Here is a 22,729-nt window from a genome sequence, read left to right on the forward strand (position 1 = left end):
TCAGGTTTTTCAGAGCCTGTAATTTCCCTCAGGTCTCTTGAACATGGTTGTCAGTTTGACTCTGGCTCATACTTGGGAAAGTGGCCACCTTCTCCTAGGCAGACATCTTATACCCGCTGCCTTGGCTCGGCGACAGGCGCCCAGTTCCCAGTCCAGCTTCCTGCTCTCCATGGAGGCCGCAGCTTGGTGTACGGGTTGGGAATAGAGGTTGAAGGGTGGAGTGGGGGCAGAGAGGGAAGGAGGGAAGGGAAGAGGAGAGGAGAAGGGGGGTACATTTGAAGGGATATTTCCTTTCACCGCTTCCGCTTTTCGCATTTTCTCCTCATTATCAGGATGTCTGGTGCCAGACCTCCAACTCCATCCAGCAGAGGTGGGAGATGAGCTACAAAGTGCAGACAAAAAAGCTGAGAAGTGGCAGCTGATCATTTTGAAGCCTGAGAAAATGCCAACTCCTACCCTGAGGTCTGCTTTTGATTAAGCCTTCTACTGTTGTTCCACCATGAGGAGTTAGAGAAAGAGGACTAGTCTCCTTTATTTACTCAAAAAGACAAGTTATTTGTTCATGGACTCGCCCTCCCCTTCCCTTCACCCTCCTCTGGAATAATCCTCACTTCTTCATTAGCAGCTTATTCCTCTTCACTTCTCAGCGTGTGTTGCACCTCCTTGACTTCAGCTGCTTTCCCATTATTCACAGACCCCCACAAAAGCCTCTGCACCTCCTCTCCCACACCGCTGAGGCAGCCTCGGAGTGAGATAGAAGTTGTCGGATGTTTAATTTACAGTGCCTACTGCGGCAATACATCCACCAGCAGGCTGCTGCCCCCTCAACCAGGCTGCGACCTCTTATTTGGCAGCCGGTGATGAGTTGTCCGACTGCAGCCATGCGCTTTTATACGCTGCCAAGAAAGAGTTGAACGGAGGATAAAACCGTGCTATAGGCAGAAGAGAAGTCTGCAGAGCTGCTGAGAGATTGTGTGTGTATGTGTTTTTTTTCTGCTATAGGGATTCACAGCACAGTGGGACAGAGAGAGCTCCCATGTACACACACAGACATTCCACAAGTACACACACATCACTACGGAAACCATCAATCTGGCTTCCCCCAGGTTTCATTTCTCTCTGCATGAGCTGTGAATGCTTTGATTGCTCTGTGATGTATGAGAGCTCAAACTGGCTTGTCGGCATTTGCTGTTATTAAGCTGATATTTGTGAGGCATCAGAAATCCTTTTAGTGGATTTTGTCTGTTTGTAGTGATAAATACATAAATTATGAATAGCTGCTCAAATTTATCTCATATAAACCTGCAACTAGTTTTAACAAAGGAGTGAGAAACTTTTGCCTGATGTTGATATTGTGTTTCTCTCCATCCGTATATCTATTTAAAGTCCTCACAGAGGCGATGTGGAGGAGTGAGCTGTATTTGCTTATACACGGTTAATGGAAATGTGACCTACTTTGCATTTTCTCTGACCAATATTTTGAATATATACTGGATTATTATCTGAAGCGTGGTTGGTAACGTGTCTCGTGTGTGTTCCGCTGTATTTGTGTTGCTGCTTGCTTTTCCTTCCTTGGTAAATAATTTCCTCTTTTCCTCGTCTCCTCGTCTCCTTTCCGCTTTCTTTCTCCTGCTTAGCTGCCTTCTCTGTATCAAAATGGATCACACGCTAAATCAAAAGTGACTCTCAGGAAAACAACACAGAGAACCTGCTGACAGCCTTTGTATATATAAATTAAGACTATATTGACTCAGTCTCTTTTATAATCCACCGTGCGGCTTTAAAAAGAGCCTTGCTCTTTCGGCAACATTAATGAGGTTTACCGCTCTCTGCTACCAAAGGTATTGTGGTCTCTCAAAGAGCACAAATCTAATCCTATATGTGATTATTAAAATCTTACGGGGGAATAGAATGGATACAGTAATGGTGTCTGGTGTAAAATTGAATCAGCCGCAAAAACAAAATATTATTCTGATGCTGTGTGCTGTGCATCAGCCGGTGACACATTGATGTATGAGTGTTTTAGGGCAGAGCCTCTGCTGAATGCCGAGACGTGTGTTTATGTTGATCATAGTCAGTGATATTTCTGCACTCAGTCCTGTTTGGCTTTCACCATAAGTCAGTGTCATGTGTGCTGCTGATGTGTCCTTGAATATACAGAATACAGGCAGAAAATCGAAATTGAAATCATGTAAGCAGAACAGCTTTGAGGAGGCGATAGTTTGCAGGAAGCACAGTGGCAGAGCGGCGCAGACGAGACGGGGAAACTTGAGTGTGCGCTCATTATGCAGCCGTGACCCGCGAGGTCAGGGACAGGAAGCAGGCCGGACACGACGCCGCAGTGGAGCGGCGGTATGTTTTGTTTTTAAACAGGCTGCAAATAATAAAGATTCATTGTTTTTCAGCAGGAATGAAAAAGATAAAATTGCTCTCTCTGATCTCTTAATTCTTTCGTTCCTGTTCTGGAAGTGTATCTGCTTTTTTTCATGCAGAATGTGCAGCGCTGTAGGAAGGGAGAGCGTCGTCCTCCTACAAGTTCTTATAAAGGTGAATGTCATTTTAGCATAAATCCCAGATAATATAATTGCAATGAAATATCACAGACGGCAACTCCTTAATGCTCCCTCAAAAAGATCACTGCAGCCAGGAAATGTGTAAATGTCATTTCCCCCCTGATGTTCTAATCTGTGCTTTAACACACTCAGGATGCTGTTATTCCTTCACAAACAAGTAAAAGTGACAGTAAACATATGTCGTCTGATTAATCGCCACTTAAATGGTGAATCCAGGTCATAGAATGAGGCCTTTGGGAGCTGTTTGAATGTTTAACATGCAGAAACCAGAGTCTTCTGTTGCACCAGCCTGGGCACTTCTATTTCCAGTGGTTGCACAGTTTGAGAACCAAAGGCCGTACCTAGTTCCTGTCTCATTCTGATAGAAGATTGGAGACACTTCTGGGGACGTTCATGGATAACTAGTTATGGGATAAACATTTCTATTCATTGTTTTTGGTTTTAAACCCAGATACAAAGTATATATATATAGATGAGGTAAAGCAAAAGTGAGGAAAGGAATCTCTGAAGCCACATTAGGTGTTTGCTGAGTCTATTTGTCATATTGAACAAAGCCTAGCGGAGCTTACACACTAAGCTTTACACACACTGAAAACGGAGCTAATGATTTACAGAAGAGTCAGAGCAAATGCCTCGGACACATCCCATTGGTTTGTGAGCAGTCTTTTTATTGCCCGCAGTTGTGAATAAATGAATGTAAACTGCTTGCACCTCCCATGTGACCACACAACCTGCTCATTAAATCTAATGAAGCTTTGCTGGAAGGACAGAAGGGGAAATAAAGAGAAGCGAAGGGAGGAAAAGGGCAGAAAGGGAGGTCTGGAGGACAGAAGGAGGGAGGAAGAGGAGGAGGAAGGAGGGAGGATGCAGTCTGGAGAGAGAAAACACAAGACTAATGTGCCTTGGCCAAGAGTCAACATGGTAAGGGAGGAGCGGTGTGGAGCTGAGCGCAGCAGGAGAGCATCAGCATGACAACACATAATGTTGCTCTCATCTGATGAAGGCTTTGGTCTCGACAGTGAGGATCATGTTTTTGCCTCAAACATCACAAGGACAGAGAGTGCATCGACAGGACAAAGCAGTTAGGATTCTCCTGAAAGCATCTGGCTCTTGTTGTTCGATGCTTTACCCAACAACCATCATGTTCATTCAGATCGAATTTAGCAACATAACACAGATTGGGCAGTGACATGAGGATATTCCTGAAACTCATGTAGATACCAGATATTTAACCTTCTCAAGTCCAAGGGGATTTGACTATTCATTGAATTTGGCTCCCATATTTTGGTGAAAACAATAAATAAGCTTTTGTTTTTGTAAAGACAACAATAATGCTTGTTTTTGTCTTGTGTGTAACTTTCTTGACTTATTTTTAAGGGTAGCACCTTGATACTGCATCCTTATTGAATATGTTGGATTTTTGTGATATAATGACTAAAGAGTAATTTATGTACACAGCATTTTGGAACATTTGCCTTGAAAGGAAGCCAACAAAAACTCGGGTCAACATCTCTGTGAAAAGCATTTACAAAGAGACTTTCCGACAGGATAAATCCTTATATTGATAGTTGTGTTGTGACTAAAATGATACACGACCGAAAATGGAATTAATTTAGTGACAGCATCATTTGTTTCACAAACATTGATATATTCTCTGGCATTTAACTGATCCCTTACAGGATACTGCTGCTGCTCATGGCGGAGTGTGACCGGAAAAATGGGAGTAAAAGCAGGATGAAATGTGATACAAGGCCAGATTGAAACAGATGCTGGAGTAAATACTGGCCACTACACTTAGAACGTAGATAACTTGACCTGAAATCGGGGTCATGAATGAAACAACAATGGATTTACAAAATACAACATGTGTGGGCTTATCTTGTTTGTTTAAAATGGAGTAGGCTCTAAATTCAGAGCATTCAGAGAGAACTTCTCTGTCTCCAAACAAGTATTTCATGCCTTATATAGCTCTATTTTTATGGTCATCCTTATCCGAGAAGCAAAACAGGCAAAGAAAAACAACAACGTTTGGGTTTTAATCGTTTTATACAGCCCATATGGTTCATATGAAGGATTCATAAAAGCACGTCGACACTCCTAATTTGTTCGTTTTGTCTCATTCTGGAGATAATAAACATTGATACTTTCTCCAGTGTGGTCGAAATTGAATACAAGCACACAAATTCAGCAAATGTGGCAAATCTTCCTTCCTTTATTCATAATTTCCCTCGTTATTATTCATTCTGATTCGTTTTCTAAATCTGGCATCTATCCCAGCATGCAGTAGGTGGAAGGCAGGTTGTAAAAAAACGTGATTTAAGCAGTGTGAGGTCTGGGCTTTTATTGCTTTCTGTGTCTAAACAGACAATGAAAGGTTGTGTAAGTACTTCCTCCGTGTTCCTCTGTGTGCAGTAATTTAGTGAAGCGGCCATCTTACATCATGTTAACAGTTTATTATTAAATCTGTTCGTGTTTCACGCAGATTATCTTGTGAGACAACATGAAGTGTGAAGTAATGAAAGCATGGTTAGTGTTGGACATGGAGGAAATGTGTGGAGGACACTGTGGCTGCTTGTAACTGCTCTCTGTAATGCATGTGTGAACATATACACACACACACACACACATACGCATGTACATACATACCCATCAGCTGCCGGAGGAGCGACGGCCAAGCAGCTGCTGTGATATATCACTTTTCAAAAAGCCGAACAAAAGAGCAGCTCTCTGAGAAAGAACCCTTCATGCCCATGGAGATACAGTCAGAGCGGATATGTCACAGTTCTCCACAGAATGTTAATTGAACTCACCCAAAAAAACCAAAGGAAGACTTATGAGCAGGACAAACCCACAGGAATGTGTTGTGCTGGAACAGAAAGACAGCCACCGTCGCCACTTCACCATGTTGTCTGGGTGGATTTTGGTGGTGAATCTTTGCAATCACAGTCATTAATTTTGCTGTGGTAATTTTTCTGAATTTTGTGGCAAATGTTGCGATTTTGTCCCCCCCGTTGTTCATAACTTCTTATTTGTATTGTCACAAGCATTCCAATACAGCATGATAATCAGTTTATACCTCCAGAATTACACTTCTGTGTGCGCCCCTGGAGACGAGCACACACCCTTTAACACACCCAGCTGCTCTCCACTTCACTCTCCTGGTATGTAATATGAAAATAGTAGAAACAAAGTGAAACTTAATGTTAACGCCTGTTATTTCTCACTCCTTTGCCGTTAACATGATTCATATTCATTGTTTGTACAACTTTTAGATTAAGTCAAATGAAACTAAACAATATCTTGATTGCTTCACTTGTGTTTTGATGATTAAGTTGCAATCAGCACTTGTTACACATCAGCACTTCCACGGTACACAGATTTTAATGATAAATACTCTTCAGATGCAGCCAGACTGAGTTTATCTGTTGATAATCACATGCTGTATGATTTAAATCATTTCTGTAATATCCAGAAGTAGATCCAAACTATTCTAACCACTTACACCCTGTCACATGTCTGATAAATTACAGGAAGTAAGAGATGAGACCTTCAATTCATTCTCTCTCTCTGTTTGTCTGTCTTTGTCTGTACTGTTTGAACAATTACCTGTTATACTCCAAGCTCCTATTCTCTGAAACCAGGGGTTCTCATGATGTGGTTCGAGGGCCTTCTGCGGTACCTGAAGCGCCCCCTGCTGGCCTGTCTGCTGATGATGGGGAAAATCAAATGTGTTATTCACAAAGGAGCACAAAGTTAAGAAGAAGGTGACTTTGCAGTGAAAACTATTACTACTACTATTCAAAAACAAAGCCATCGTGTGCTGTGGATGTTTTTGTTATTAATGAGTCAATATGGCCTTAATCTGCTGCTTCCCAGAACCTCCACTCAGCAAAAAACAGCATTACCAGAAGTTAGAGATTGTGTTTTCATGATCAGGTCATTACTCATAACCTCGCTATGACAAATTATTAGTCACATGTTGACCTGTCTGCTTTTATGCTGATACTATTCTTATTTCTCTTACTTTTAAGAACAGCATTTTGCCTTTACAAATGAATATGCACCCATAAAGGTCTATATTATTATTAGTAGCAGTAGTAGAAGTGTGCTTACCTGCAAATACATGAGTAATACACACGCTGTATATGGGAATGAGTTCTTAAACATGATTCACATTAAATGGGGTGAAGGCTTCATGACTCTCTCCCAGTGGCTGTAAAACCTTAAGTGACTATAGAAGCTTTCATTGGAGTGCACCAAAGGACCAAAAACCTGCTAACAAACTTAAACAAACTCTCTTTTTAGCCTGTGATGCAGTTTGTGGTCAGACCACAGAAGAAGTGAGCCACCCGACATTCCCAAACACTAGAAGAGACGTTTTGACTGAAAGAGTATTGCATGTGAATGAGGAATTATCCTGAGACTGCATGAGTCCCATTCCCGTAAAGCTGTGGGCTCTGCCGCAAGGCTGCTGTCGTCATCCAAGTGCAGTGTTTGTTTCATTGAACATTTACCTTAAGAAGAAAGCTCAGCTGGACTTATAGATTTTTTTTTTAAAGCTATGATTTCAATGAATTTGTCAAATTAACACGAGTGAACGTTGCTCTGCTGTCTGTGTATCAGGGTTTGATTCTGATTTGGTATTGGATCAATATTTGCATGAATGGCATCAGGACAAACATGTGTGCATTAATTGAGAGGATTGTGTTTCTCTAAATTACTTAAACCGCAAACTTTAATTTTCAGACATGATTGCCTCCTAATCTGCCTCTTTGTGTGGTTTGCAGAGATTTTGCCTCTAATCAACTCATAAATAAATACCTGAGTCGAGGCCAAACGTGTAGCAAACTTATTGTTTTCTATCCATTTATGTTCCTTAATCAGACACAGTGGTCATTGTAGTGGTCGATGTGTTGCTTTTGAAGAAATTGACAGAAATATTGCGCAATGCCACCCAATGTAAGGAAAACATTTGGAAAAATACTTGAATCCAGATCAACACCAACATTTAATGATGTTCTTGGCTGGGTGACGCCCGCCATCCACAAATTGTGTCCTAATGAGCTCATAACATTTAGAATAATCCTGCAAACAATTGAACAAACCAACCAACAAACACGAGTGCAAACAAAGCCTCCTTGGCAAAGGTAACAAAACCATAAATCATGTTTTCTGCTTCAATTTTATGGGCGATTATAGAATTATTACAACCTCAATGTGTCACACTGAGTCTGAACAGGATACCCACACACAAGCACATGAAACACGAGCAGCAGTAATCTCATTACTCTCACTGCATTAGAGACGGATCCCTGCGTTTAGCACAGCCCGGGTCTATGATTTCATTACAGATGCTCGATTCAATACTAACAACTCGGATGACTTCGGGTCAATTACTCAATGACAGAGCTGCAGGCGACGCCATCAATCACCTACAACTAACCTTCATCTCATCTCCCCTGCACGCTGCAGCTCGACCTGCTCTGCTCAGTGTAACAGCTCACTCCAGCTCCAGTCTCTCCTTCTCAACTGCGCTCGCCCCGACACACACCACCCACTCCAGGTGCCAAGTGCACAGCTGTGAAAACTATAACACACACATAGAACATATCTCTCAATTCAACAAGCTTAAAAAAATCCTATGTTTTTGGGGGAGCTGGATGTGTGTGTGCGCACGTGGCTTTTATACGTAGGTTTACTTTTTAATGAAGGGAGACAAGGAAAGATGGAGGACAGCGGAGAAGAGAAGAAGGGGAGAACTTGCGCCAAACGGGCTATAGGGAGAAGACAGAGTGATGGAGGCAATAAAAGCTGAAGAGGCTTAATGTGATCTCATGCAGACTGTCAAAGAGCTCATACTGAAAGTCAATAGCCTTAATTGTAACTTCAATGAAATCTAGTTCCATTAGGACATCGACTACCACGACGATTAAACTAAACAAACACAGACGTCAAGACAAAGACGCTGAGATTGCTCATTATTGATATTTCATTGTGTGCGTCTGTGTCTGTGTCTGTGTGTGTTCGTTGTTGCGATGTTCTTTGTAGAAACCACTAACAGGAGTGACACACCAACCCGCAACCGAGCTCCGAGCGAGCGCTGAGGTAATGCCATTGAACTTCACACGCTCAAAACGGAGTTCTACGGTTGCTTGCACAGATGACGGAGCCATTACTGCAGCTTAACGAGGAGGGGAGAGAGGAACCCAAGTGGCTTCAAAGTGGTGGATGTGAGCTTGGGTTTTAAACTGAAGTATTCCCTGCACAGTTCGGGAATCCAAGTGATGTTTGAGTGTGATTTTGTGTGATGATTGCGAGCGGCCTCCGTCTTTACCCTTTCCTTGTGATCTCTAAAGGGGAGACTGTTGACGATAGATAGCGCATGTCAAGATGGAGATGTATGAGAGGAAGCAGCAGAGGTACAGAGAGCAGAGGAGGATGTGAAGGCTATGGGAAGAAAAGGAGCAAAACATCACAGGCTTGCCTAAGTGACTAGTGTGTCCCTCGCTGTGGATATGATACATGCAAACACACATTCATGCATACAGAAATTCACACAAAAACTGCCAGGGCTGAATGTGAGGGATGAGGGCCACAGTCAAGGCCTCGCCACAGCAGACAGCACATCTGTCGTCCTCGGAGATAACAAGAGGATTGGAGCAGGATGAGTCCAGGATGTGAGGCAGACAGATTTCCGCGTGGAAGATTTTTTGCTGAATGAAACTGAGAGGCGATATGACAAAATGGATGTGATTAAGAACTTTCTTGCAGGCGTCTTTCCTCAACTGGAGCGAGAAGCCGAGGCAGCGGGCGCACAAGGATGAGCCAAGGGAAACTCTGTCTCTTCTTAAGTGACATTGAACTATATGTAAGCAACTAAATTAGATTTACTTTTAATGATATCTGAAAGAGAGAACTTTGATTTGATTCTGCAGACTTCATGAGAAACCCATCTGCTATTTATTCTCACTCAAGGACAAATTTAACCAATTTACATTAATACATTTCAACGATTCGGCACAATCTGCCTCTGTGTCTCCTTTAACCCCCCCTGTAAAGACACATACATGTACTCTCATAGGTCTGAGTGAGGCTGTGCTGTCCTTGCTGTCTCGGCCTTGATGCGGTTGGACATCCGTTGCGTTGTAAATACAAAAAAACACCATTTGTCAAAACAGAGTTCAACGCAGAATCTAAAGTATTTCCACTCTGTTATTTTTGGTTGTGATTTAGATGCGGGCCGCCCCAGAAAGTCTTGTTTCCACCGTAGGCTGTGGCGATTTTTAACCTCCCTGTGCAGCTAATTACAGTTATCATTATATAGTCTATGAGGAACAGATGGACAATGGGTTTGACGGTCAAACGTGGTGATGTGTCGGTATGCGACCGGGATCTGGTCAGGGAGTCAAATCCCTGAGGTCAGACATGATGAGGAGTTTGAGCCATATAAGATCACCGGGGGTAGAGGGAATCATTAATTAGGTTGACCCTGAAGACAACACTGTAAAATATGAGTGTGTAATAATGACAGATGGGGAGGCAGTAGCTCAGTGGGTAGAGCTTCCGCTTGGGAACCGGGGGGGGGGGCGCCGGTTCGAGTCCCTGCCGAGGTGCCTCTGAGCAAGGCACCGAACCCTCAATTGCTCCCCCCCTGCGAAGGGTGGTAATGTAATGTAAGTCGCTTTGGATAAAAGCGTCTGCCAAATGATTGTAATGTAGATGGTAGATGGGACATCTGTGGCACCGGGGCTGCAGAGTGCCAAGTGTCCAGAGAGTGTGAAGCAAAATCCTTCACATCTCCAAACTCTAGCAGAGAAAAGGCTGACGCATAAACAAACAGTTTATTCATCAGTCTGCCAAGAGGGTTTCATCCATGCGCAGACAGACAGAAAGAGAAGAGTCAGATTGATTCATGTGCTGCTTTATCAAACATGTTGTAAGCATCAGGAAATACAAAATGAAATTCCAAAAATGTGACAAATATGTATTTCATCAGTAACAAATACTTCCACAAATGAAACATTTACTTATAAGGCACACAAAAAATCCCCCTTTTGATTTGACTGTTGTAATGTGAGATAAGCGACAGTTTAAAATAAATGTAGTGTAATGCTGCCATCTAGCGGATATTTAGCGCTAATACAAATACCTTTTCAGCCTTCTCCTCTACGGTATTCTTAAATTTGTTTATGTTGCATTTGATATGAGGAGTTGTATTGTTTTAAAGTATTTCTTAAATTGTTTCTAGCGTCATAAGTCACTGACCACAGAAACGCAGTCAGCTATACAGCTTTGTACCAGATGTGACAGACAGTTGAGTCTGTCCACAGGCATGTCCTGTCCTGATTCAGCTGGAATGTTCTCCTTTTTCTTCAGCTCTGCCAGTTTGTCGTTTTTCTTTAACCCAAAGGCTGCTTGGAAAAATGATGTGTGACAGCGTGTGTTCAGCCGGAGCAATTTACCTCCTTCAAGTACTCGACTCAGACACCAGATATGCTTCATTAAACACTGAGCCTCTTTAATTATGACTACTGAGTGAGGGTCATGATCGTCCGTGACGCTAAGTAATTGGCTGCTCTGTCTACCTGTGCTCAGTTTGAGAAAAGACATCAATTGGAGTCCAGCCTGCAACAAGATTTCCTTTTAATTTGCCTACTGAAAGAAAAATATGATTATCCAACTTCAGCTTGTTGTAGTTCTTGGAGCTTCCACAGACGCCTCAGCACGTTGTCGTGTCTGTTCATCAGAGGAGCAACACACTCTCATTCTGTCTCCTCCGAGTCACCGGGGTTATGGAAAAATATAGAAAGTGCAATTGTAAGCAGTGGTTACCTTATAAATTAATGTTAACATAGTGTAGAACAAATAAAAAGTTATTTTATATGGGTGCACATCGAGTAACTGTTCCTTCTGGAGGAGCTGAACTCTGCCAAGTTGTGAACAAAGTCTCTCTTTGTGGTTGCTGCATATGTTTTCTGTCCAGAGCTTGTGCTCATTGCATAATTAGGAATAATCACTGCGGTGGATTTCGTGCTTAGAGTGTGAACTTTCCACTTTTGGCATCCTGAAGAACACCAGCCGAGTTGGATCGCCCTGGTCATCCTGGCACTGGTGCACACACTCCAACCCGCTGAGCCACACTGCTGTTGGCCAAAGCAGAGCTCACTTTGACCCTATGGATACATAAACAACCCTCAGAGGACAATAAACATGGTCTCACGCCCGTTCGTCACCTCTTTACTTCTTCCATCAACAAGCACAAGCCAAAGTAAATCACAGTTTTTTCCTCCAAGCTTGTTTGAAGAAAGCAAACATGTACAGTTAGTATGTGATAGCTAGGAGATCACAGAGTTCACACACTGCTGAACAATAAGAGATGAGCCTGATGGTTTGGCTCCTCCAGCAGAAGGAGTAGGACAAGAGCTATAGATTTGTAGATTTTGACTTGACTTTGTCAGCAAACCCTGTGAGGAAGTAAGTCAAGGACAGCGTGTGAGAGGTGATGATGAGAAGGAAGGAGGAGGAGGAAGAGGGTGGAGAAGGACAAGTGTCATCGTCTGCACATGCTTGATTTAAAAGACGAGTCTCTGAACCTGATAGCAACCAGCTGAAAGTTTTAAAAGGAGAGTTAGCCTGGGGGGGGCGAGAGAGAGAGAGAGAGGGAGAGAGAGAGCAGATGTGTGATGAGAGAGAGAGAGAGAGAGAGAGAGAGAGAGAGAGAGAGAGAGAGAGAGAGATCGAGAGAGAGAGAGAGAGAGAAACAGTCCTGGGCACACAGAGTGAGACGATGTAGAAGTTGTCCAGTATATTAAATGATGTTAGTGAGGGAACAAATTCAAAGTGAAGGGAGTGAAGACATGTGACAGTGGGACAATCTGAGGGTGAGTCTCTGTGTCTCTGTGGCTGAGAAGCAGTGTGAGACAGCTGGAGGACATCAGTTTGTCTCTGAGCTGTACGATGCTGTCCTGCAGGCTCATTATTGTGGCTCTTTTCTCCTGCGTCATCCTCACGGCTGCCTCACAGCGTCACAGCAGAGGTAAGACTCACACCTTTACCTATTTACTACTATTTACTATTTTCTTTGACTTATTTACTTTACTTAGTTGACATTATTTGACTTAAATAAAATCACATTCATATTGCAAGTACATATTTTGTGAGACTAGAATGTGTGAGACATGTAAATGTAAATATGTTTAATAATTTTCCATGTTTAAGTCCAGCCTTTTTTAACTCCTAGTCCACAGATGAAAAAAATTCAAAAATGTAAGGAATTTTTCACAAAGTCACTTTCACAAAACAGATCTTCTTAAAATGAGGGAAACAATAGTTAAACTTCCCTTTGTTCAAATTGGTTGAAATATGATCAGAATGAATCATGTTTGTTTTCATTGCGCAAACCATATTTTTCAAATGTGCAAAAAACACCTCTCTGTTTAAAGAATCATACTTAACAACATTCCTGACATTGTTGCAGCTTTTGTCCACATTAATTAGAATTATGAGAAGGTCCCAGTGTTTGTTTGTAACATGAAGATGGAAGCAGGAAACACCCAAACCAGTCACTTGCTGGGCGGAGCTTCCTCTCCTCCTTCTTTCTTTTCTTCTTCATGTTCCTAATCAACACAGAACAAACCATTTGACCATATACAGATTTGAAACATTGCTTCTTTACATTTCCTTTCCCCTCTAATGAACACCAGGCTCAGATGTTACCTGCACCTGTTTCTAATAGGAAACAAAGAGAAAAGTGATGTTCCTTGACTTGAATGTTTTGGCTCCCGGGGAGATTCACTTTTGATGAAGTAGAACGTCTGCGGTCCCTTTTTTTGTGTTAATTCTGGCTTTTTTTAAGCCACCAAAACACAATGACAGCAGTTCTGCAATGCTGCTGGTCATAAATTCTGGTTTTGATTTGGATTTGACGCTCCAGTCTCCAGTCCATCTAACAACACAACAGCACTCCAACCAATGAAACCCAGAATCACGAGACATAGACACGTGGTAGACACTCGTCTCTTGGCATCCTTTGATATGAAGTAGTCACATATGGCTCCAGTTGGTGAGAGGTTCATGCCGTGTGATGCTGCATGACTTCAGGGTATTAATATTTTTCAATTTCCTCTCCCAGCCATGTTGGAGCTGACAGTCATAGCAGCGTAGCACAGACGCAGGAACAGCTTGTGATCTGAGCGCTGAGTGAGTCTCCTGATGCATTATTTATTATTCTTGATTATTCTTAACCTGCTGGTATTAACTGCAAGTTATCTGAGCCGTAGAAAGGGAATCAGTGAACAAGAACTGCATGATAAGAGCCGGGAAGAACACTTGTGCTCCCACATACAGGCACACACACACGCACAGTAGCATGTCTGTGCAACATGAGGAGGACATCCGAAGTGATGGAGAGAGTTTGTTGTTTTGGACCAAATATGAGGAGAAAAGGTGTTTGATCGCCATCGCTTCCCTTGTTGGGTGTGTCACAAACAAGTGGAAGGTTCCTCTCTCTCTCTCTCTCTCTCTCTCTCTCTCTCTCTCTCTCGTCTGCAGCTCCGTCTGTATTTTTCCTTCCTGTCTTTATTTTTCTCTCTCCCTCCATCTGGTCTCCTTTAAACCATCTGAGATGTAACGCTCATGAGCTCCAGATTGTTTGACACAGAAGTGAAACCACCCACTGAAGAATCACGGCAGCGTTTGTATTAGGATTTGCTGAGAATGAGTAACAGTTCTTCTCCTATTTGCCCCCTTTTTCTCTTCCCTTCTATTGTCTTGTCAATGGAATCTTGGAATGTTTGCAAAGGAATACAACCGTTTATGTCTAATTGTTGCCACAGTGTTAAGGGAAAGTGCAATGCTGTGAAAATGACACAGGACTGCTTAAAGCCCATCCAGTGCATATTGGAATCATCTGAAGAAGGTTGTATAGTTCCATGTGTTGCTCCGCCTTTGATCCGTCCTTTGCCTTTGAAGCTGCAGGTCACATCTCTCACGGCCTGTAGACAGGAGTCAGTCTGTAAGGTCACGGATCGCACTTTGAAACGCGCCGCACGCACACCGTGTTTATGATTAACAACAATGTGCCCTGATGGTTCTGGGTCTCACATGTGCTAAGGCGCTGACCCAGTCAAATAGAACTGCTATAGAACTGTTATTTATGATGCATGACGATGGATTAGAATATGGTTTTTAACTGTCACAGATTTTGTCCAGGATTTGATCTGAGGTCTCTCTCTCTCTCTCTCTCCCTCCTTTACCTTCAGGCCTCTTCCCAGTTGCGAGCAGACTAAAGAGGGGGTTGGCAGCTACGGTGCATCCCACCTTCCACCACTCCTTCAATGATGTTCATCTATTCTTTGAGGTGAGCCCGACCAAACAAATACACACGTTCAGTTGAAAGCCAGCAATTAGACGATATTCTTTATTTATTGACGATATTCCTATAGATCCTGCTGGCAGGCATACATTTTGAAGCCAGCGGACATCTCTTAGTGAAAGACGCCGAGCTCGCCTCCCTGCGAAAGACGAGAAACCTGGAGGTCATTTGTGAGGAGATCATTCCCAGGAAGCTAACGGACATCCGCAGGCTGACCTCTCACCTTTCCGGCCATCTGGGTCCCCTACATCAGGATGACTTTGAGCGGACTGTGCTGACCATGATATACGCCGCCCAGCAGGTGGCCAACTCCACTACTGACCACCAAAGAGACGTTTGGGCAGAATCTTTTGTGAACTTGTACAAAGCCATCAAGCAGGATCTGGATGGCACAAAGTGAGTGGACAGTTATGACGCAATAGCTCCATGTTGGGGTCTGCAAGTGACAAATGGGTCCTGTTGGTTTGTGCGATGTGTAAAGTTATGTAAATGCAGTAATATGGAATGTGGTGCGTTCAGTTCAAATGTGAGGTACAGACAAGGTAATATACAAACACTTATATGTGTATAGGATTGTGTGTATACATTCAAGTGTCATTCCAGCGTTCATTCACCTGCATTCGGGTGTAAAAGCATCGCAAGACTCATAAAGACAGACAGGAGGAGTAAAACCTTCATCTTTACACCTCAGGAATGATTGTTTATGCTCGGGGAATGCACATCTGCCTGTACATAAAAGCTGTTTTCAAGATTATATACAGTCGCTGACAACTATAAAAGTTCAAATAAAAGCTTCCTGTTCCTCCCTAACAGTCCATCAATCAGTAACATCGATCCAAAAGGCCAAGTGAAGCATGTGAGGTGTGTTGCTACAGTACAATGTCTCCAACTGACGGCACAACGTCCGCAGTGAGCTCCCAGTGATGTCATCATTTTTGGAATTCCTCCCAAATTCCTCTGATGCGAGCGCACAAACTCACAGAGCCACGCCGATGATGGTCTGCGAGGCCTCCTGGTTCCCCAGCCGCTGCTTGGGGTCCAGGGCGTTGATGTCGGCCCTGCTTCCGTCCAGGGAGCTCGATTGGCCAGGAGGGCAGAAAGGGATGAACCTCAGCCAGGAGGTGGAGGAGGAGGAGGAGAAGTAGGAGCTGATGCCGAAGGGAAGGTTGTAGACTTCTCCGCTCTGCAGTGCTTTGCCGAGGTCGTCCTCGTGAGCTGCGTTCCAGGCCACGATGCCTCGTTCATGCTTGGATCCTGTAGGACACGTGTGAAATGCGTTAAACAAGAACGTTCCAGTCTACAGTAGGGGACAGATGGCTGATGTTGCCTTCATGTTGTTTTCATGTTGTTTTCATGTTGTTTTGTTCTCTTTGAATGCTTGGGAAAGCAACATCAGACCCCAGAATCAGTTTAAAGATGCATTTCCTCTCCTTTTACAGCATGTGAAGATATTCTGTTAACTTCAGACGTGTTTTAGTTGATATTTCTGTAAGTTATTCACCAATATCACATCATAAAGTCTGATTTCTTGCATTAACAGACACTTGTGACCTCCAACAAGGCCCGTTTGTCTTTATGTCAGCAGGATATGAAGACTTAAATGAAGTTTAGTCAACCGGTGGGACTTTGTTTGACTTCCTTGAGCATCAAAACCTTTCTTATTTGTTGATATTTTGGTCTATTTCAAGACAGCGATACATGCATACATTTATATAGACACATAAAACAAACAAAACAATACCTGGAATGGTGTTATCCAGTATGAAGCCAAAGAAACCTCCCACAAACATGCTGGTGGTCAGAAGCACCTGGAGCAGCTGGTCGATCTCCACCACACCTGAACACAACACAATGACATTTAGACTCTAATAGGGATGATTGTAGATGAAAAGTCTCATATTCTTCTTATCCATGCACCTGTTGCAATAGCTTTAGGATTCTTCAATATCCAGTTGGGAATGACCAGACCAGAGAACACGGAGAAGCCGAAGATGAAGATGTTTCGAGAAGAATTCATGTCTGCATACTGAGAAGTTAAGCAAGGAGGTAGAAATAGATAGGGATGTAAATAAAGTGATACATCTGAGGATATGTTTGTGTTTCCTCACATTTTGTGCTGTTTACCTGCAGATTAGCGACTCCTGCGGCGGAAATGACGCCGAACATCACCATGAACATCCCTCCCACCACAGGTGAGGGGATGGTGGTGAAGATGGCTCCGACTTTACCAAACACACCCATGAAGACCATCAACACCCCGCTGGCTACGATCACCGTGCGACTTCCCACCTGCAAAATACAAACGGCGTGTTAGTAAAAACATTCAGATATCAGATATTTGCTGATCTGATCGATAAGACGCTCATCATCTCACCTTTGTGATACCGAGAGCACCGACGTTCTCACTGTAAGAGGTGGTGCCGTTTCCGGTCCCCCAGGCTCCGGCCAGCAGACAGCCCAGACCCTCGATACCGATCCCCCTGTTGATGGCGTGTTTAGGGGGTGGAGGAGCTCCGGAGAGCCGGGCACACGCATGGTAGTCCCCTACAGACTCGATCATGGAGGAAATCACCCCGGCCAAGATGCCCACCACCCCGGCCAGGCTCACGGTCGGCGTCCCCCACTGACCTGATGGACCAGAGTAAGACACACTTAGTAAACACTCTTTGTTTATTACGTAATTTTACTCAAAACCCTAACCCTAACCCGAACAAAACTTATGTCTAGTACAGTGGCCCCTAGTGGGTCCTATAGGTACTGCATGTGGGCGAGAGGTCAGTTACAATAAATAAATAAATAAATAACATCATTTTCAATTTTGTTATTAAGTTTGAAGTTGACATAAAATATGTATGATTAAACATTGTTAATGGTAAATACTTTTTTTTAAATTTCGGATTTCAAATTAGGCCGCTGCATTAGCAAGTTTGGGAATGGCTGGTCCAGCTATATAAATGTTTTGAGAATTTGATTAAATTTCACAGTGTTGTCCCTCACCTGGATAAGGGAAAGTGAACCAGGGAGCTTGACCCATGACATCACCCTTCAGATCGGTTCGGGCCAGGTACCCATATTGGTCTGGGTCAGAGGGAAGTACGTTGTAGCTTGTCAGAATGTAACAGATGAGCCAAGACAACGTGATTCCAAGCAGGACCTGATAATAAGAGGATACGGATACAAAAAGGCCTTTAGAAATACAATGTATCAGTGTTTCCAGCACCGCAAAGTCTGGTAAACGTTCTCCTTCTGTACGTACAGGGAGGATCTGGAAGATGTAGATGCGGGAAGTGTGTAGTTTCTTGTCTTTGGTGTATGCAGGAAGGGGCACCGCTATGTGACGCAGGTACTGGGAGAACAGGATGATCAGCACTGTGGTCCTATGCAAGAGAGGAAGAACAAAATGTCAAACAAAAGTGCTGGTTTACAGCTTCCATCGGCAGAAACAATAGCAACGATCTTGTATGTGTAGACATGCACAAGTAGCTCACATGGAAGAGATGCCCCAGTGGTTTCCAGCGTTGGACCCTGCTGAGTCAAAGAGGGACAGTCCAATGAGGGAGATGGTGGGCGCTATGGTGAGAGGTCCAATGAAGCGCATGAAGAGGCCAATGAGGCCGGAGAAGCCCACAAACACTTGGAAGAGCGAGCCTACCATGATAGACCCCTGCAGCTGAAAGACAGATGAGAGTGATCAATTATTCAAAAGTGTGTTTTATGTCCTCATCCTCCAGTGCAAATCAAAGTCCCAAAGTTCACTTACTGCTCTCATCCGACTCTGCCACACTTCAGTGAACTCTTCCGAGGAGGCGTTGACCATGCTGGCGTTCTGTGTCCAAGCGGGACACGTCCACTCCGGCATGGACAGCATGGCCATGGAGGGGGCGAGTAATGTGAACGTGCCACCTTGCAGGATGGGGAGTCTAGGAAGGAAGATGGCGAAGGGAGATAAGGGAGAGTTTTCGAGGGAGGAATGTGATCGTGCGGATGAATGAATTCCGCGTTGCCGTGTCGATAGGAATAATTTGATACGGCTGATTTCAGAAAAGCCTGACAGACCAGGTCGCAGGGCTTAAATCCTCTCACTGGCTCTGAATTGGAATCATGTGAGGAGAGGGAGAGAGCGAAAAAGAGAGAGAGGGAGAGAGAGCTCACCACTCACATCACTAATTAACTTGTACATGGTAACTAAGTTAAACATCATCTGCTCTGTAATCGTCTCTCTTCTGCTGATATAACACACACATAAAACTAAATTCACTAAAACTTTCATTGTTTTGAAAACTTACAAACGTGGAAAATACAATGGAAGACCTAAAGGAACTTATGGAAAAGACATTTATTGACTTAATTGAGTTCTTTCTTCTCTTTACCTTCTACACATCTGCTGTTTCTCTGAGGCAGCAAAAGCACATCAGTAATGCTAAGCTCTGAAGGGGAATGTGGATTTAGCCACAACTAGATTCCAAACGTAATAAGATGGAAATTCCTTCCCTAATCCCACTGACACCGATATTCAACCAGGGAATTGTGTCAGTGCAGCCATTGTGCGTTTTCAGACCTCTCACCATGTTGTTTACGTTTTTAAATCTAAAGACAACACAGTCTGCTGCGTCGCTGTGTCATATAGTGCGTTGTATCACATCTGTGTCGAGTCGCGACTGATCGCGTTGCATCGTCTTTAGGTCATATGTGGCGTGTCGTAGCCTGCTGACTCGTTTGTGTGTGACCTGTCGTGTGGAGTTGTGTTGTTTCAGACTGTATTGCATCATGTGGTACATGTATGTGAAAATCTCCCTTCCCTCCTTTGAAGCACTCTTATTGTCTGAAATTCCTTTAAAGAGCCAGTAAAGATCCGCTTATTTAATACGTTCCTCTCTGATAATCCCTTTAATTGAGGCTGTTTCTTCTAACAGTAGAACATTGTATTATTCCTCTTTGAGGTCTGAGGAGGGGTTCAGAAGGAAAGCAGAGAATTTGCTTTGTCTCACTTGTTTAATCAGAAGCCGGCACATGCTCTTAATACATTGTGTCGCCTGTAGTTGTGCACAAAGTAACGCAGCTGAAACTGTTTCACAATGTGTGTTTTTGTGTTTTTGTCCCTATTGCGTTTGCGTCACTATTCGCCCCCCCAGCATCCTGTAAGCCTCAGTCCCTCTTCCCTCCTTCACGTGTCTTCTCTTTAGCTTTCTCACCTGATGCCGAAGGTAACTTGTAGCAGCGTGCAGAGGCCGGACACGAAGAAGATGGTGCTGATGAGGTGACTCTGTGTGAGGCCGTCATGCTGCAGACACAAACCCTGAGACAGGATCAGAGGGATGGCGATGATGCCTCCAAATGCTGTCAGACAATGCTGAGAGAACAGAAAGAGAGAGGTTTGGGACTCAAATAGGATCTTTACATCGATCTTCACATGTTCATTCATCATTCAGAGCAAACCATTCTTTGACTGTGATGGAGGTTGATGTTATTCCTACACACACACACACTGTCATACTCTACCTGAATGCCCAGAATGATGCACAAGTACCATGGAGGAACATCCATCACACAGTAAGCAAGCTTGTTGATGTCGTCTCCATCCTCTGATGTGTCTTCTTCTTTTGTTGTCTCCGGCAGATCACTGAAGCGTCCATTAAGCTTCAGGAGAGGGGAGACAGAAGCACACGTGTCAAACAGCAGCTGGGATGGAGTTCATATTTGCTGATCATTACATTCTTCACACTGCGACTTAATCAGGTATGGTTCATCTTTTCATTCAAGTACATAGAAATCACAAAAAATCTCTGAATAATAAGGGACAGGACTTTAGCACTTTACTTTCAGCCATAAGTGTTTATTATTTACATCCAGTAGATTAGAAAATGGCATAAATGCAGAATTTATCAATCCCTGTTGGTCACAAATACAATTAATTGACAGTATTACGCAATCAACATGAAACAGTGAGTAAATCCAGTGAAAATGTCAACACACACACTTGTTTACAGTTTCTTTCCTGATCCTGTGTCTTAACAGAATACACCACTTATCCTTAAACATGAATTTAATCGTGGAGGAGCAGGAATGTAAACACGTAAGTTCCTACATCCCCATGACGACACTTTCCTTGCCATTCTGTCTGATGTAAATTATTAACTCATTACAGCGTCACAATGCATGCATGTCATCAGGAAAGAGATCAACAAAGCAGCAAGTCAGATATTTACATTCACATTTATAGATTTTCATATTGCGTTTGATTAACTTGAAGTTGTAGAAGTTTTTGCCAAACAAAAAATGTTTTAAAGTGTTTAGTTTACTGTCTCATCATTGTCTCAGGAGGCTTGAAAGGTATCTATTCTTTCTTTGTCTCCTTGTAGAAAATTAAGTAAACTTCATACTTACAGTAAAAGCGTATCTGTCAAGTCCGTTAGATTCCTTTTCTGGAGCCATATCTGCTTCAGCCTATAGGCTCAGGTAGTCGTCTTCTGAGCCGAGAAACAAAACAGAAGACTGAAAACACATCAGGCAGAGAAGGGAGGGAACACGAGGGGGAGAGAAGTGGAGAGTCGGGACAGGGTGAGAGTGCTGGTGGGTGGAAAAGAGCCCGACTGGGGTGTGGTGAGTGCTGGGAAGGAGTGGAGTTCAGACATGAGACTGCTGATTGAAATGAGTCCCACCAGCAGCTCATGTGAAGCCAATTAGAACAGGAACAGCAGCTGATCTACCAGAGAAATCTCTCTCTCTCTCCCCCCCCCTCTCTTTCTCTCTCTCTCTCTCTCTCTCTCTCTCTCTCTCTCTCTCTCTCTCTCCCCCCCAAACACATATCTGGACCTGAATGTGGCCACTGTATATGTACTAATAAGGCTTGTTTATCTGTGTTGGAGGTCCTTCCAGGCCGCTCTCGCTGCCCACTGTGGACAAATTAATGCTTGAGTCACATTTCTGTCTCTAGATGTAATAAGATAACCTTCATACATACGTTCCTTGAATTAAATTCTCTCATTTCCCTCTGATTTTAAGTCTGTGTACCTGACTCTCACAAAGAACATGGCCATTATTGATGGTGTGTGAGTTTGCTGTAAATCTAGATTTGATTTCCAATGCAGCATTTCCTGTAAATTGATATTAGATTAAAATAAATTAACAGACTAAATTATGGGTTTGATAGCTGCCCACATCTCCTAAATCAAGAGCAACACGGGAAGCTGATTGTGTCCGCATCTGTCTGCATCATGTTTACATCCTCTTGTTAATCTTCATCCTGGTTGGATCTCTACATTGAGTTTGACCTTCTGTGTAGAAGAGAGGAGCAACAATGGGAGAGCTCTGACAAGTGGTTCTCAAACTGTGGGGTGTGTATCACTGCAAACAAAGTATCCTACTGGTTACAAAATCCAGCTCTTACATACACACAGCAAACTCATGCACCCGTAACAGCGACGTCAAGGACAACACTGCAGCAACGGGACCTTGAATGCAGCATTGAATAGAACGGTTGAAGGAAATTGATATCACATGAAACTTGCGAATCAGTGAGCGAGCACTGGAGCCCAGAGTGGAGCGGCGCTGGGACATCATGAGGTCTCCTGCTGGGCCTGCATGTGACTGGGCAGTGGAGAGGAATCATCACGTGTCAGGTAGGCCCCAGATTTAGTTCAGTGTGTGTACATGTGTGTGTATGTTAGATACAGGTTAGATTACGTCGTGATCCCTGTTTTACCCGGAAATGGTGTGATTTCATCGGGTTGATAAGAAGCTAAGCCATTGTTATCAGCTTCTTGTAGCTACTAGACTAATACAA

The 22,729-nt window shown here is 43.4% G+C and overlaps 2 protein-coding genes across 2 annotated transcripts; one reads left to right on the plus strand and one right to left on the minus strand.

Annotated features, from left to right (window-relative positions):
- Nucleotides 1-12,530: 12,530 nt before the first annotated feature.
- Nucleotides 12,531-15,346, plus strand: LOC142988395 (protein FAM180A). Its single transcript, XM_076137562.1, has 3 exons — nt 12,531-12,609; nt 14,834-14,931; nt 15,017-15,346. The coding sequence occupies exons 1-3, from the start codon at nt 12,531-12,533 to the stop codon at nt 15,344-15,346; spliced, it is 507 nt and encodes a 168-aa protein (XP_075993677.1).
- A 576-nt stretch (nt 15,347-15,922) lies between these two features.
- Nucleotides 15,923-21,447, minus strand: slc23a4 (solute carrier family 23 member 4). The gene is made up of 12 exons (XM_076139553.1): nt 21,331-21,447; nt 20,446-20,583; nt 20,139-20,296; nt 18,707-18,866; nt 18,435-18,616; nt 18,203-18,323; nt 17,944-18,100; nt 17,321-17,574; nt 17,071-17,235; nt 16,864-16,972; nt 16,688-16,783; nt 15,923-16,200 (listed from the first exon to the last, which is right to left on the minus strand). The coding sequence occupies exons 1-12, from the start codon at nt 21,376-21,378 to the stop codon at nt 15,923-15,925; spliced, it is 1,866 nt and encodes a 621-aa protein (XP_075995668.1). The 5' UTR covers nt 21,379-21,447.
- Between the last annotated feature and the right edge of the window lie 1,282 nt (nt 21,448-22,729).

Source organism: Genypterus blacodes, unplaced genomic scaffold (genome assembly GCF_046128005.1).
Source record: "Genypterus blacodes isolate CSIRO-AG114 ecotype Tasmania unplaced genomic scaffold, CSIRO-AGI_Gbla_v1 ptg000015l_1, whole genome shotgun sequence".
Taxonomy (NCBI): Eukaryota; Metazoa; Chordata; class Actinopteri; order Ophidiiformes; family Ophidiidae; genus Genypterus; species Genypterus blacodes.

Bases quoted from the DNA above. Each gene is read 5' to 3' on its own strand.
- slc23a4 (XM_076139553.1), bottom strand. From the start codon at position 21,378: ATGGCTCCAGAAAAGGAATCTAACGGACTTGACAGATACGCTTTTACT. The intron at 20,584-21,330 runs GTAAGTATGAAG...CCTCTCCTGAAG, and splicing joins TTGACAGATACGCTTTTACT to CTTAATGGACGCTTCAGTGA. The intron at 16,201-16,687 runs GTATTGTTTTGT...CGTGTCCTACAG, and splicing joins ACTGGATAACACCATTCCAG to GATCCAAGCATGAACGAGGC.
- LOC142988395 (XM_076137562.1), top strand. From the start codon at position 12,531: ATGCTGTCCTGCAGGCTCATTATTGTGGCTCTTTTCTCCTGCGTCATC. The intron at 12,610-14,833 runs GTAAGACTCACA...CTTTACCTTCAG, and splicing joins CTCACAGCGTCACAGCAGAG to GCCTCTTCCCAGTTGCGAGC. The intron at 14,932-15,016 runs GTGAGCCCGACC...ATATTCCTATAG, and splicing joins ATGTTCATCTATTCTTTGAG to ATCCTGCTGGCAGGCATACA.